The following is a 14,088-nucleotide window of genomic DNA, read 5'->3' on the forward strand; positions in this document are numbered from 1 at the left end:
GAAAAGGTAAGCCAAGAGTTAATAAGAAAATGAGTAAAACATATTCACCTTCCAGCAGAGAGAGCAGCATGACTACCATGTCCTTCTGCAGGTCCAACAGCTCCTTCAGAAGCCCAATCTGGCTGGAGTCCTGGAAGAGAGGCACAGCAATACACCAGTCTGTGAGCACTACTTACAGACAGCTATGACATCCTACGAGGCACAGCACAGGATTATGTGCCAGGGCTCAACCCACCGAGAAGATCAGATGTTATGACAAGCTTGTAGTCAAGTCAAATATTGTACTGCATAAACTGTGAGAACTTAAGGGAATGGAGCATGTGAGTGTTTCTATGGTAACAATATACATCAGATATGCCCACCACTGTAGCATTAGAGTGCATAAGGATAAATGAATGGGTTAGTCTGGGCCAACAGCACCTGTCTAAAAAAATGTATCCTATTTTTTCCTGAATGATCCCCCATGTGGTCTTCAAGTTGTTGATTGTCATTGGATGGAAAATGACCGCAAACGTTGAAGACTAGTCACTACATGGTTAAATGGTACAAGGTTCTCAAGCACATTTTTGAAAGAGAACTTCAGGCGAACAAAAATGATCTTTACAGAGAGAGATTTTCGTCTTACCTTCGGATAGAAGCGGCTCTTGAAATGATCCTTGTATGCAATGCAATAAAAATACAATGTTCAAATACTGCTGTCAGCGCTATCTATGCCCGATTAGGACAACTGTCATTACTACGTGATCACCACACTGTCTTGACCAATGAAGGAATCTGGTACACACCAGAGTATTCAAGAACGGGCAAATCTTTTAATCCACTTGCATAGTGTATTCATAAGACAAAACAACTCAACGTGAACACTGGCAACTGAAATAACTCTATTTCCAACAATAGTAATAGTACTTTATACTGGTTGAACTCGATGGACGTATGTCTTTTTTTCAACCAAAATAACTATGTAATGTTTTCAATGGGCAACTGTCCTCACATTCTTTACTACTTTCCTGGCAAGGGCAACTCTACCACAAAATTTGTGATCTGTTGCTTGAGAAAGGATCCTTGTAGATCCGAAACAGACTGGAACAACTGCATGCCTTATTATTGTTGTAAATCGAATGGTTTGAGCTATCATGGTCCAGGTTGAGGTAATGTGGAACAAAAGTTATCTGATGAATTACATCAGAATATTACAAAAACATTTCAATAGAATTGCCAATTCTTGCATACTCCAGAGTGTACCATATTACTTGATTGATCTTTGGTTGGATTGCATTAGTCAGTGCATACCATCAGGGTTTGCACCATGCTACTAAGAATACTCACTGGTGTTTGTACTCTTTCAGAAAAAGTTCAGTAAAGTGCTAGATTTAAAATGACCAATCAGAATTTGCTTTTTATTAACCTACCTTAACAGAATCCAAATTAATTTGCTATGGATTCCCACATTTTTAATTGCCTTAATAAACAAAAAAAGACACTGCTACTTTGTAAGATATCTGCTATGAATCCTATATTGAAAAGTACTAGAGTTAGTTAGAGTAGAGTTGTAGACTTAAAAAAAAATCTAGATATAGACTACATATCCTAATAATCATTGTATCATTTTTACTTCTAGCTGTGGTGGAACTAGATTTACAGGTCTTCCGCTTCACACCCTGCCCTGGGAGCCTCGACTAAAGGACCCCGACTTGACCATTTCTCTGCGTGTCTTCTCCATGGTGAAGCTCTGGCCAATTGTATTTTGAGGATCCTAAGATTAAATAACTGTGCTGTTCATCAATAGACAAATTGGTTCATTAATAAAGACTTAGGATTATTTCATCCAGCTCACACGGTGCAGAGACCTTGCAGAAGTACTTTTGCAGAGTTTTCTACACTGATTTTTTTTTTTTAATAGTTATCTGAAAGTGTCTACAACTCCCCACCTTTGGGAGGTCTTAGCTGCAGGAGAACGAGAGACAAAAGGCACACCAGCAATGGAAGGGTTAAGGATGGAGGGGTGAGGAAGGCAGTTTTAAGTGTCCTCTCTTTCCCTCCTCTCCACCCCGGACATTGTGCTACAGTAAAATAATGCTGCATGAAACAGACAGACAGGTACCATGAGAGGGGAGGAGAAAGAGGGAGAGAGATGTGTGATCCAGTGACTAACTAGTGAGTACCCCATATATATACTCTGGCTGTATGAGATGGCAGTGTGTGTGATTTGTGTTGGCATCAAAAGATAACTAGTGTGCATGATAACCTAGTCACAGTGTACAGGTGCCTGTCCCATGTTTTCTTTGGGCCGGACTCACCAGTCTAGTCCCAGTGCTAAGCCCCAAAGGAGATATTAACACTGAAAGGCACCCAAACTTGTGACGAGACTGGGAAACACTGTCTCTCCCCTTCCTTCCTCCCCCCTGTGACTGACAAATGTCAAGAGGAGCCAAATCACAAGGAAAGCAATGAGAAAACCCCATGAAAGCGGGCAATGCCCACACAACTTTTAACTGTCACACGGCTGCTGGCAAAACAAGGGGAAGATGGGGATAAGAAAGGAAAATTCAGAGTGAGGAAGAGAGACCAGAATGGACAGAAAGTAAAGATAAGAAATAGGAAAGACTGAAGCTATGTACACATGTGGACAATGATCACCCGAAACGATTATTTCTTGTTTTGGGTGACTGTCTACTGTGTTTACAAGTCAACAGCTTCCTCACCGGCAATTTGCTGAGTTAGGAAATATTTGGCAAACTATTATTATGAATATGAGGGCCACAATGAGTAACAGAGGCATCAGTAGGGTTGGTGTCATCAGGTGTGGAAACTCATGGTGTCACCCCCCCCCTTCTATTACCGCATGGACCTCCAACCTCGCAAGGCTAAACAAAACCAATACTACTTCTCTCTGTAGTATCGTTACTTGTTACATTTGTTGAGAATGGGGTTGGGAAGGGGTTATACTGGACCCATTTACTATAGGGGAGAAAGGCGTTAGGTAATTGCCTGGTCTATATTTACATACCTCTTCTCCACTATCCCTTAGCCTGGAGCTTGATGTCACCCTGTCTTCTGGTGACACCTGGTGCAGTCCGCACCTACCACAACCCCACCCCACTGATGAATAAACTAATGTTTTTCCCATATTCTAGCTTGTTGGGCAAATAGACTTAATGTACCATGAAGGGTTCTACACTAGTATCTTAACATCGGGGTTTGGACTGGTCCCACTTAAACCTCATAAGAAAAATCAACTAAATTATTATTTACTACAGCCAATATCCCTGTTCCACAAACTATCACTTTGAGTAAAAGTTTTTAGAAAATTAGAGGTAAAATAAGGATATTAAGAAAGTAGATGAGCTCACAAAAAGGACAGAGTGAAGTGGACAGCAAGAAAGAAGACAGGGTGAGAGTGAGAGACGGACACGGAGAGGGGGAGGGTGCACGTCTAGCTCAGACATTGTAAGGAAACGCAGCCGTGCCACAGAGAAATATTCTTACGCCATTTCGTAGTCCTCCATTTTGGGGCATCTGTTATGTATTAGAATAAAAGTATTATTCAGAAACACTCCATACCAAACATCATTACACTGCTACCCAAAATGTGTTTAAAATAGAAAATGGGACTGAACCTCAGTTGTAACTCTAGAGAGCGATATATAACAGAGAATAATCCCTGGTGTAATGCCAGTGCTCATTGGAAAAGGCAAAGACCGGCACCATCTAATTATGCTCCTTTAATTGTGTAACAACACGAATTACAGTTATTTAATAGCAATGTTTCAGAGCATTCGCTCCTTTGTCAAGCATCTAAGCTTGACATGGAGCATATGCTTCAAGATGTAGCTGTAATTCATGTTGTTACAACATTAAAGGAGCATCATTAGATGGTGTTGGTCTTTGCCTTTTCCAATATTGAACACTGGTTGTGCAGCCAGTTACATCATGGCACCTCACCGGCTCCACCATACTTCGTCTACAGTGGTCATACCGAATAAAGAAAAGCAAACGCACACTAATGACCTGACGTACAAAGGATCACCCGGATTGGAGATACATTCTGGAACATCACCGATTCTGCAAATGTGGCCTAATTGTATCAAACATTACCCACTATTAGGTGGCAAGGGGCTCCAGCCCTCATTTGAGTCAGGCCAACCCAAAGTGAAGGCTGTTGAAATCCAAGTAGATGGTCCATTATGACCTAGATGAGGGTTGCAAACTCTTGCCATCTAATTCCGTAAGATTTTTTTTTAGTAACTGTTGATCAGGTCCAAAAGGATAGTCATTGTTCTCCAATGAGCTCCAGCCATGGAAACCCTTAGTAAATCAGGCCATTTGAGTATTAGCAAGCATTCACACACTAAGGATCAATTAACCCATGCTGCCGAAAACCGTTTACAACATCAACCCTCACCCCTCACCTGATCAAATGTATTCACTACAGACAGCACTCACCACCCTTGCACACACAGTTGTGTAAAGCATTCACATGTGTGATTCATACACACAAAGGCGTATGAACCTTTTAAAGTGCACACATGCCATAATGAATCATTATGAGGCAATGTGTGTGTACAATAAAAAAACATTCATCTACATATACAGAAAATAAGAAAAACATTTCACCTTGTAAATGAATGTGAATGAATGCAGGTACGACACAAAGAATGAACTTAAAGACAACCAATCAAGATTGTGCATTTGTAATATGAATCTCCACTCTAAAGCCATTCAAACAGTGAAGTCTTGTCTGCGCACTGTTTCCAAACTTCAGCTCAATAATATGGAGGACCCAAGCAGGCTGTTTAACATACTGCCTGAGTCCTGACATCGCCTTCCTTGCTAAAACAGTCAAGTAAAGTGTTTATGGCCTCAATTCACAAAGCAGTTTAGACTAATTTGCAGAATGTTTGGTAAAATACTGCATTCGGTAGTGTACAAGTTAAAATCACGTAGAATTACCGAATGTTTCACCGAATGTTTTAGAGCTGGTCTAAAATGTTTGGTAATTCTGACATGAACTTTAAAATCACAAAAGTGAAAGTGGGCATGTTCAGTTGGTATTTCCCGACAGAGAGTAGACCAGCTGGTCCCTGTCAGGAAGTTAGATTTGTCAGGGAAAAGTAGCCCTATTGTAATCAAATTTATTTCATCAAAAAACCCACATAAGTTAGTTTAGATTGAATTGTCTTTGCTAACATTACTGTACAAGTTCATTCGGGGGAATACCGCATGAATCGGTATTTACCAAATAATTTAGACTATCTTACCGAACGGTTACCAAACAATTTAGCCCTATTTTACCGAATGTCACCTGCATTTGTAAAATCTTTAGTGAAATTAAAAATAAGAACAGAAATACCAAATGAGATATTTTAACAGTTTTGATTTACCAAACGGCCCTTATTGAACTGATGCCTATATATGTGTTGCTAGCAGCACCATTGTTATTTGACAGTTTTATGAGCATCTGTTACTGCTAATAAGTTGAGGCAGCAGATAAAGACTCTCATTTCTACCTGGTAAGTAAAACTTCACGGTTACGTAAGTTTAGGGTGGAAATTCATACCGGTACAAACATCTACAGTTGTGTAAGGTTTCTAATTCGGAGAACAAATGAACCCCTGTTGCTTGAAGATGGTGCTCTCACCTCCTATTCCCCCCTTGTAAGCCACAAAAAGACATGCTGCTGTTATCAAACCCATCCATGGGAGATTCAACTTCACTCTCAGGAAGGCCATTAGAATCACAGGGTAGACACTTATACTGTAGACCAGTGATGGTTAACCTTGGCACTCCAGCTGGGTGGAACTACAAGTCCTATAAGGAATTGTAATACTCTGACAGCTCTAAGCATAACTTGGGGAGGCAGAGGCATGATGGGATTTGTAGTTTTGTCACAGCTGGAGTGCCAAGGTTAGCCATCACTGCTATAGACTTAAATAATACAGCCAGGCCAATGGCAATGATTGAAGATGCAAGAGATAGGCATCTCCATATCAAGACATGGATGAATTTGAATTTGGAAGATACTCTACCAAACACTATGAAAAAATTCAAATTGGGGCACCCCCAGTGGTAGTTCAGGGCATAATTCCATGCTATGAAGGGATCCACTGAGGTAGTTAAATGGAAAAATTACTTTAAGTACAAATGCTATAACTTTGTCCTCCACTAGAGGGTAATTCTGGAAAACATGTGGTAGGCTCTGTATTAGTCTGAATGTTCGGCCATTCTCCCAACAGTAGTCTCTATGGGTAGGCAAAAGATGCTCATATAAAAAAAGTGCCCAGGTATCTGAAAACCGTAATTTTCCTTAACACAGGTACAGGATTGTGTTTCCTTATCAGATCAAGTTAAATGATAGCATTTGTACTACAAGTAAAGTTACCATTAAGACCACACTGCTTAGTTACCCTAGGTTTCAACTGGTCACAAGTGAGGTTATCTGAGAAACAGGCACTGTTGATGGGACTTGAGAAGGAGTTTGAGAAACACTGGTATAAAATAACAGTCAACCTACTTCACTATTATGTGCTTCCTCTACAGGTCCTCTACAACCTCCAAGACAGAATGAGCAAACAATCAATCAAACATGATGATCCATTGACTTCAGCATGATTTTTTTCAGGAACTAACAGGAGTTTAAAATTGAACTTGATGCATAAGGGTGCCAAATTTCCCGGCGCCTCTTTTTAATGCACGACTTTAACATTCCTATATCCACCCTCATATATATTTATTTTGGAAATATCAATCTTACATCCCTCCACTAGCCTGGTCTGGTTAAGTTAATCAGTTTAACAAAAACCGACAAACTTTAATTTTTAGGAAAACAGCTTGTGGTCACATGACTGTCACTGATTTATGTGCTGCTCTGGCTCAGATGTTTCTGGGAAAGAAAACTTGGCCAAGGTGAACATCGCCAATCTTCTCAATTAGGACTCAGGAGTAGGGACATTACCAGCCTGCTATTGAACCATTTACCATAGAGGTTAATGAGAGGGGGTTGGCATGGTAAGCTGGGAGAGGAAGTTTGGCTGATCTACAAACTACAAACAATAGGGAAGCCATCACTAGGGAAGCCCACACCACAGAGTAGAGGTGGTCATGTGACCAAAAAGTGGTCATTTTCTTACAAATTTGTTTGTTTAGTGAGGCTACGAGTAATACATAGGAGTTATTTATAAAAAGATACAAAGGTGAATAGGGGCTTTAATGAACACTGCATCCCTATGCAAAACTTATACATATACTCAGATGCTTGGCTCCTGCATTTAGGGGCATCTGCTACCTGAAAAAGTGGGCAAGACTAATGAAACATGTCATACTCAGTGCTTCAATAAAATTTACATTGGCCATGGTTCACAGTAATCTAGCTGGGAAGATGATTGGTTTCCAGTACCTGAGTGGGGGTTGGCTAATGCTCCTCCATAGGCTTAAAAATAGTCGCAAATCAGCAACCACCTCTTGGGAGTAGGACTAAGATACACATCAAAAAGATTTATTTAAATATATTTAGTGGCCAGGAAAGATACTCTCACTGCATCCCATAATGGGTATCAGTTGTCCTAGACTCTGCGTTGCCTGTCGTAAGTGAATTATAAATGTCTCATTATCCCTACACCTAATTTAAATTGGAGAAATTGCTTTAGTGATGACAATTTCCTGTAATACATGGGCCTTTATTCAATTAACTTTATCTCCCGAGTTTTATAGTAGGAGATCGTTTTTCATCTTCTCTTTAAAATAACTTTTCAGCACTCTGAAACTGAAAATGCACCAAAAAGTCGGTCAACCAGTAATGTCAAACTTATATTGAGGATTTTCTTGTTTCCTGGTGGCTTAAAAGGCCTTTTATTGACAAGGTGTGAAAATATCACCTTGTAGAAAACTCAGGAGCAGGGGCGTAACAATAGATCCTGCAAGGGATGCAGCTGCAGGGGGGCCCAGAAGCCACAGGGGGGGGCTCACCCTGAGAGACTGACCACTTAGGGCAAGGAGAGGGGAAAAAAACTTTCTGCACAATTGTTATAATGATGCATGCATCTGCTCGGCCACTGATAAGGAATCATACAAAGTTCTGCAGACAAAGATTTGTAGACAGTCCCTTTTGAGTGTGCAGCAGGGTCTTGTATACAGCTCTGTTCTACCCCCAGCCTTTATACCCCTCCCCAAGTGCTGTGTACTGTAGTGATGCTGGAGAAGTCTGCAGAGCCAGTTCTGCTCTATCAGAGATGGACAGAGTGAGTATAGTGTGTTTGGCGTTTGGCAGAAGGGGGCCCCATCCAAAGTGTCGCAGGGAGCCCAGTGATTTCTAGTTACGGCCCTGCTCAGGAGAAAAAAGTTAATTGAATAGGGGCACAGTTGTCTAATTAAAATCTTTTTTTTTTTAATTTGGACATATCTCATGGAACCCTACAGACAAGTACTCTAGCATGATCTATTGCTATTCGACAATTAAGTCAACTTGGAAGAAACCAGCAGGAAAGGAACAAATCCTACGCAGCTACTTTCTATTGTGCTGAGCAATTCCTTCAAATGGCAGTGAAGCTTGAAGGAGCTTGGTTAGGTTTGGTTCTATATCCTTTCCAGCTGCCAGTCTGGATGTGCTGAGTACAACCACACCTTGGGCACTCTCTATGCACCCATCCGTTCATACCTTAAAATGTGAAAAATATGTCAGAATAACAGTTATTCAGTATATACACAAGTATCTGTAAGGCAGTGGCTGAACCAACTTTTTCCTAAAATGTAGAGAATTTGAGGCAAAACTAGACTTATCCTGTGGGTGGGGGTTATGGGGAGTGTAGCTGAAGGGACTGTAATAAAAGGAAAAGAGTGGAGACTTACCTGGGCTAACTTCATCATCATGTGAGCAAAGACATGGAGGAAACCCACCACTGCGTCCCAGAGACGGCTGTGGGCAAGACTCTGCTGGTTGCCTGTGCAAGGTCCCTGGGGGCGAAAGAGAGGTTGTATAATACTTCAGTCAAATACAAAGAACAATTACAGAGTCCTCAATTATGAAGAAAACAAGTCCAGTGTGATGTGTGTGAGGTACGTCATAGAACTGACTATAATTATTACACTCATCTGGAACATGTATGGGACATTTACTGCTAAAGGACCATCACAGCCGGAAGTATCTTCCAGAGGGCAGTCAGCAAAGGCAGACTCAATTTTTCTCTCATCAGTGACATGTATAAAATACCAATTATGGTCACAATTTTTTTGAGTGCTGTGTAAGTGCTTAGAGGTAGAGAGTGCAGTAGCTATGGGGAATGCAGAAACTGCAACTGCACTAAGGCCCCTGGATCAGACAGACGCTCCTCAAGCACTGTATTAGGTCTTCATTGCTGCTTTGTTGTTAATGATCACCTCTATATGTGCTTTGAGTAGTGGAAATCAGTAACAAACTGTTCCCTTCCCTCTGCTTACACCTTTGTGACACTGCAGCCGTCCTTGGCAGGTTTTGGCTATCCATATCAACTGTCATGTATAGAGTCCTTTAGACAAAGCCGGGACAAGGTCCTCCAGCACACAAGGCTGAGACACCAAAGTGCACCCCTCCATCCCTACCAACCCAGCAATCACACACTGATTGGTATTAGACTAAAAGACTAAAGGCTGCCATACACTGGTCGATTGCCACCAGATCGAACAGCAGATAGATCCCTCTGTGATCTAATCTGATTAAAGAGAGATCTATTGGCTGCCTACACTGAAAACAGATTTTGAATCGATTTTACTATGAAACCAGTTCACAATCTGTGGAGCTGCCGCCGCGCCCCCCCCCCCCCCCCCCCCGCATACATTAATTGATCCGGGCGGAGCAAGTCCCCCGGTCTCTTTGCGGTCTCTTCTCCGCTCTGGGCTCCAGGGCTCCATGCTTCACTTTACTTCCTGTCGGAGAAGTTTAAACAGTAGAGGATGCTCTACTGTTTAAACTTCCTGTTGAGACAGGAAGTAAGTGAAGCCAGCCGGAGCCCAGCGCGGAGGATGGACAGCGGGGGACACGCGCTGGCGGAACAGGTAATGGATTTGCCGCTAGCGTCGATTGGCGGACATTCGAACGCCGCTATCGACGCACTCCCACCCTGGCGGCAGAGTGAAATCTTCCGCATGGACAGATCGATGGGAACGATTGATTTTGGACGGAAATCGATCGTTCGCTCAGTGTTTGCGCAATGATTTCACAGCAGATTCGATCACAGTGATCGAATCTGCTGTATATCGGTGGGAAATCGTGTAAGTGTATGGGCCCTTTAAGAGGCGCGCCAGGGCCCCAACACCTTAATCTCTAGTTATCTGGCTTGCAGTCACTGCCATGCATCCCCTTTTCTTATTTCTCTCTGCTTCAAACGGAATAGGGTAATGACAGCTGAGTGAGCTGTGCGCCCCGTCCTACACTGCGCCCTATGGCTGGAGCGTATCTCACCTCTGCCAGGCCCTGGCTTTAGGGGCTCAATGTATATCTCACACTGGGGCCCCTGGTTCTTTAGCTATGGCAATGGTGTCAGAGTTTGCGGTTTGTATACAAACTCATTGATTAGTTGCTTACAAATAAATCCCTTGTCCCTGGTCAGGAGCCTTTTTACCACCTTCTTTCTCTAGCACAGGCATTAGACTATGATCAGATGACTGACAGCACCCTGTGCTTGACGGCTAAGTCCATGGGCATGTACCATCACAGCAAGCTTTGATGATGTCCCTGCAGAAGGTATGTCATCTATAACTGTCTCTTCCATCATTTCTATGGCACATATAGCCTACCAAAATGCAGGGTCACAGCGCTTTGAGTCCCCAGGGAGAAAAGCGCTATATAAATATTATTGTTATTGTTACTCCCATCCCTTTGTCAAGGTTTAACTTTAAGTGCATCTGTATTTTTCTTTGGAACTTGTATTACCTGGATATACTCCGTAAGGCTGTTGAACACTTGCTTTGCTACAGACATAGCTTTGGAGAAGTTCCTCTTGCCCTGGTCATCAATGATATCTTTTCCAGAATAATACCAGTAGAAATCACTGATGGATTCCTAAGGTGGGGAAAAAAAACGAATAATTATGCTTCTCTGAGGATATGTGAACATGGTAAAAGTGGTACTGGGCTCCGGTCAGAGAGTACCTGTAGGCGAAGGAGATAGTCCACCGTGCAGATGATGATGTTGATGGTGGTGGTGTTTCCAGTCTGTGTACGCAAATAGTTCTGGAAATCTACATAAAAAAAGAAGTATTGCATAAGATACAGCTCATGGCTTACCATAACTTGGCAGAGACATCATCTGAATGTTCTAAACACAAACAATGGAGAGTTTCAGTGTCAACCCCCTGTCTATTCTGTGCTATATTCCCTAAGCAGAAGGAATTCATCTTCAAAACCTTGATGTACATTTACCGTCCGACATCTACTGCCTTAACAAAACCTTCTGTACTCTCTTTTATCACCCAATACCTGAGGTGGAATTTGTACAAACAACTTGGGCTGTATGAGGCGTAACTATAGCGGAAGGAAAAAGGGGGGCTGTGGAGGGCCCCAACTACTAAACTCTCCCTCTGATACAGGGGACTATCCTGCACATCAGGTGTTATTGTGGCCACACTTGTTATGGATGAGGGAATCATGGTAGTCACATTTTTTTTACCCATGGCTGATGGGTTCCCAGGAAGTGGGGGTCACCAAGGGGAAAATAAAAAGGGGTGGAAAGTTGGGGCCTCATAAAAGTTTTCCTAATGGGGCACCATGATTTGTAGTTATGCCCCTGAATAGCCACTAAATGTTAAGTAGGTTTCTATATATATAATTGTTTAGCACTATTCTGTCTCCCTTCATCCAATATGGTCATTTGACACAAATCATTATAGCACCTGGCCTGTACCATGATTAAATGGCAGGACAGGTTCCAGCAATCCTGGTCCTTGGAGGAGTGGGATGATACCTTTTTGGGTCTGGCCATATGCTCCATAAATGTCTCTATGAAGGAAAGGGCATATAGAATACTTTGATTGGTTCAGGACCCCCTCTCTGCTACACAGGAGAGGTATTGCCCGAACTAATGTTTATTTTTGAGTCTCAAACCTGTCCTTGTGACTGCCCAACAGTGCATGTTTTGCAGGCAACGTTATCTTTGCACAGGTGGGGTAATGAAGTGTCTCAGCTATATGGAATCCACCTAGCTGTGGCTAGGAACATACATAGCAGAAAACGTTAGCATCGCTAATGCAAGTCACAAGGCCGCATCAAAAAATGCATACAAAAACCGCATATGCGGTTTTTTATGCATTTTGAAATGTATTTTTAAAACCGCTGGTTTTGTTACATAATTTTCCAAAATGCTTCAAAAATGCACATAATGAAAGTCAATGGTAGCGCAATGGTATGCGTTTTTCATGCGTTTTATATGCAGGTTTTTTTTATTGTTTTCTGATGTATTTCCGCAACCTGTTGTCTTCCTAATGATTTGCATAAATTGCAATTGAAAAACGCATACAAAAGGCATTCTTTGTATATGCGAACCGCAAACGCATAAAAACACCCACAAAATGCTAGCACTACGCACTAAGAATGCACACAAAAAAACCCAAAACACTGCACATGTCAGAAAACGTGACCTTTCACGCTCTGTTATGTGTGCACCCAGCCTGAGAAACGAATTACGCCACCTGTGCATAGGTGATGTTGCCTGCAAAACATGCACCTTTGAGGAGTCACGAGGACAGGTTTGAGAAACACTGTTTTAGTGCATGTGGTCTTGTAGCTGGTGGTGGTGCTGTTCAGTACTGCTGGTGGTGCTGTTTGGTAGTCCAGATATTCTGGAGGGAATAGATGGGTCCAGGTGGCTCCTGATCTGTGGCTAGCTCTCTTCCATAAGAAAGCCTAGTCCTTAGATAAACATCAGAATGTATTGCTTACCCAATTCTGTAACATGGCCAAGTCTGTCACAGCCGACTAATGGAGATCTCCCTGAACATTGGGGTGGTTAAGGGTAGACTGCACGATATATACCTACTGGAGAAGATCACTTTTTCTCCACCTAACCCGAGAGGATCACTTAATTAAAATCTGCCCCCCCCCCCCCCCCCCATGGTGCTTTGAGGTGTATTATTACACCGTTTTTTTTACGCTGCTATGACACCCCCCCCAGTATTGAGACTTTCCTTATGTATGCTCACTGTATAGTTGCTATCAATCCCCGTCCGGGTTTGTTCTAAGGGCAATACTGCATTGCTTTATTTTTGTTAATACATTTTTGTTGAAAACTTAAAAAATAACAGTATGCAATGTGGTGGAAATTGAGGACATGCCTAGGACAAAAGGTTTTAATGGAACAGTATCGCTGCATTTCATACCATTATTGTGTCCCTCACAAAGCAGCTGGAGGAAGCGGAAGAGATCCTGGGTGAATTGGTCATCTGCCATCACCTTCTCTCCTGAAGTTGATGATGTCCGAAAACAGTGAACATGAGAGATAGGATAACCATGAAACCGTGTAAGAGAAAAGAGGAAGGGAAATGATACACGAGAAAAAAAGCATCTGGATAGAGGTGGAAGAAAACTGATAGAGGAAAGACTGAAGAATGCAAAGAATGAAGGAGAAAAGACACTCCAAGATGGTGAGACATCGAGACACAATATAAGAAGAACAGAAAACAAAAAAGGACAAGCAGGAATAAGGAATGAAAGTAAAAGATAAAAGGGGAAAATAAAGATGAAACACTAGAATGGGTTGGATAGAGATAATATAGAGTGGTCTACAGGTGGGATTTAGAAAGAGAGAGTGAAAGAGAAAAGAACAAACAACAGCAGGCTGGTGAGTTATAGTCCAACTTTGTAAGAATCACTCAGAGAAAAATTAGTTCCCAAACTCAACACACTACAAACCAGAAGAAACTGAGTTCATGCAGTTAGATGGCCCACAGGTGGGGAAGACACAGGTGACCTTTCAGACCTGTCTACTGCCTATCTAGCAACTACCAACTACCTACCAACTAGCACAGTACTATACTAAGGGAAGACTGAACAGGATCCCGGACCATGAGCTGTGCGCATCAAGCTGTGGCAACAATAAGGTTTCCCTATTTTTGTTTTTTCCTAAAT

The 14,088-nt window shown here is 42.1% G+C and overlaps 1 protein-coding gene across 10 annotated transcripts in view; it reads right to left on the minus strand.

Moving 5' to 3' along the window:
- The window catches only part of RYR1 (ryanodine receptor 1), a 375,187-nt gene that overhangs the window by 47,474 nt on the left and 313,625 nt on the right, over positions 1-14,088 (minus strand). For 6 of the 10 annotated variants that reach the window (XM_068250552.1, XM_068250553.1, XM_068250550.1 and 3 more), the window contains 5 exons: positions 13,341-13,421; positions 11,119-11,207; positions 10,901-11,029; positions 8,842-8,946; positions 49-130 (listed from right to left, as the gene is read on the minus strand). In XM_068250552.1, coding sequence (XP_068106653.1) covers positions 49-130; positions 8,842-8,946; positions 10,901-11,029; positions 11,119-11,207; positions 13,341-13,421 — 486 coding nt within the window. Of the gene's footprint in view, positions 1-48; positions 131-3,486; positions 3,517-8,841; positions 8,947-10,900; positions 11,030-11,118; positions 11,208-13,340; positions 13,422-14,088 lie in introns of all 10 variants that reach the window. The other 4 variants (XM_068250548.1, XM_068250546.1, XM_068250547.1 and 1 more) reach the window with 1 other exon arrangement.

Source organism: Hyperolius riggenbachi, chromosome 8 (assembly GCF_040937935.1).
Source record: "Hyperolius riggenbachi isolate aHypRig1 chromosome 8, aHypRig1.pri, whole genome shotgun sequence".
Classification (NCBI taxonomy): Eukaryota; Metazoa; Chordata; class Amphibia; order Anura; family Hyperoliidae; genus Hyperolius; species Hyperolius riggenbachi.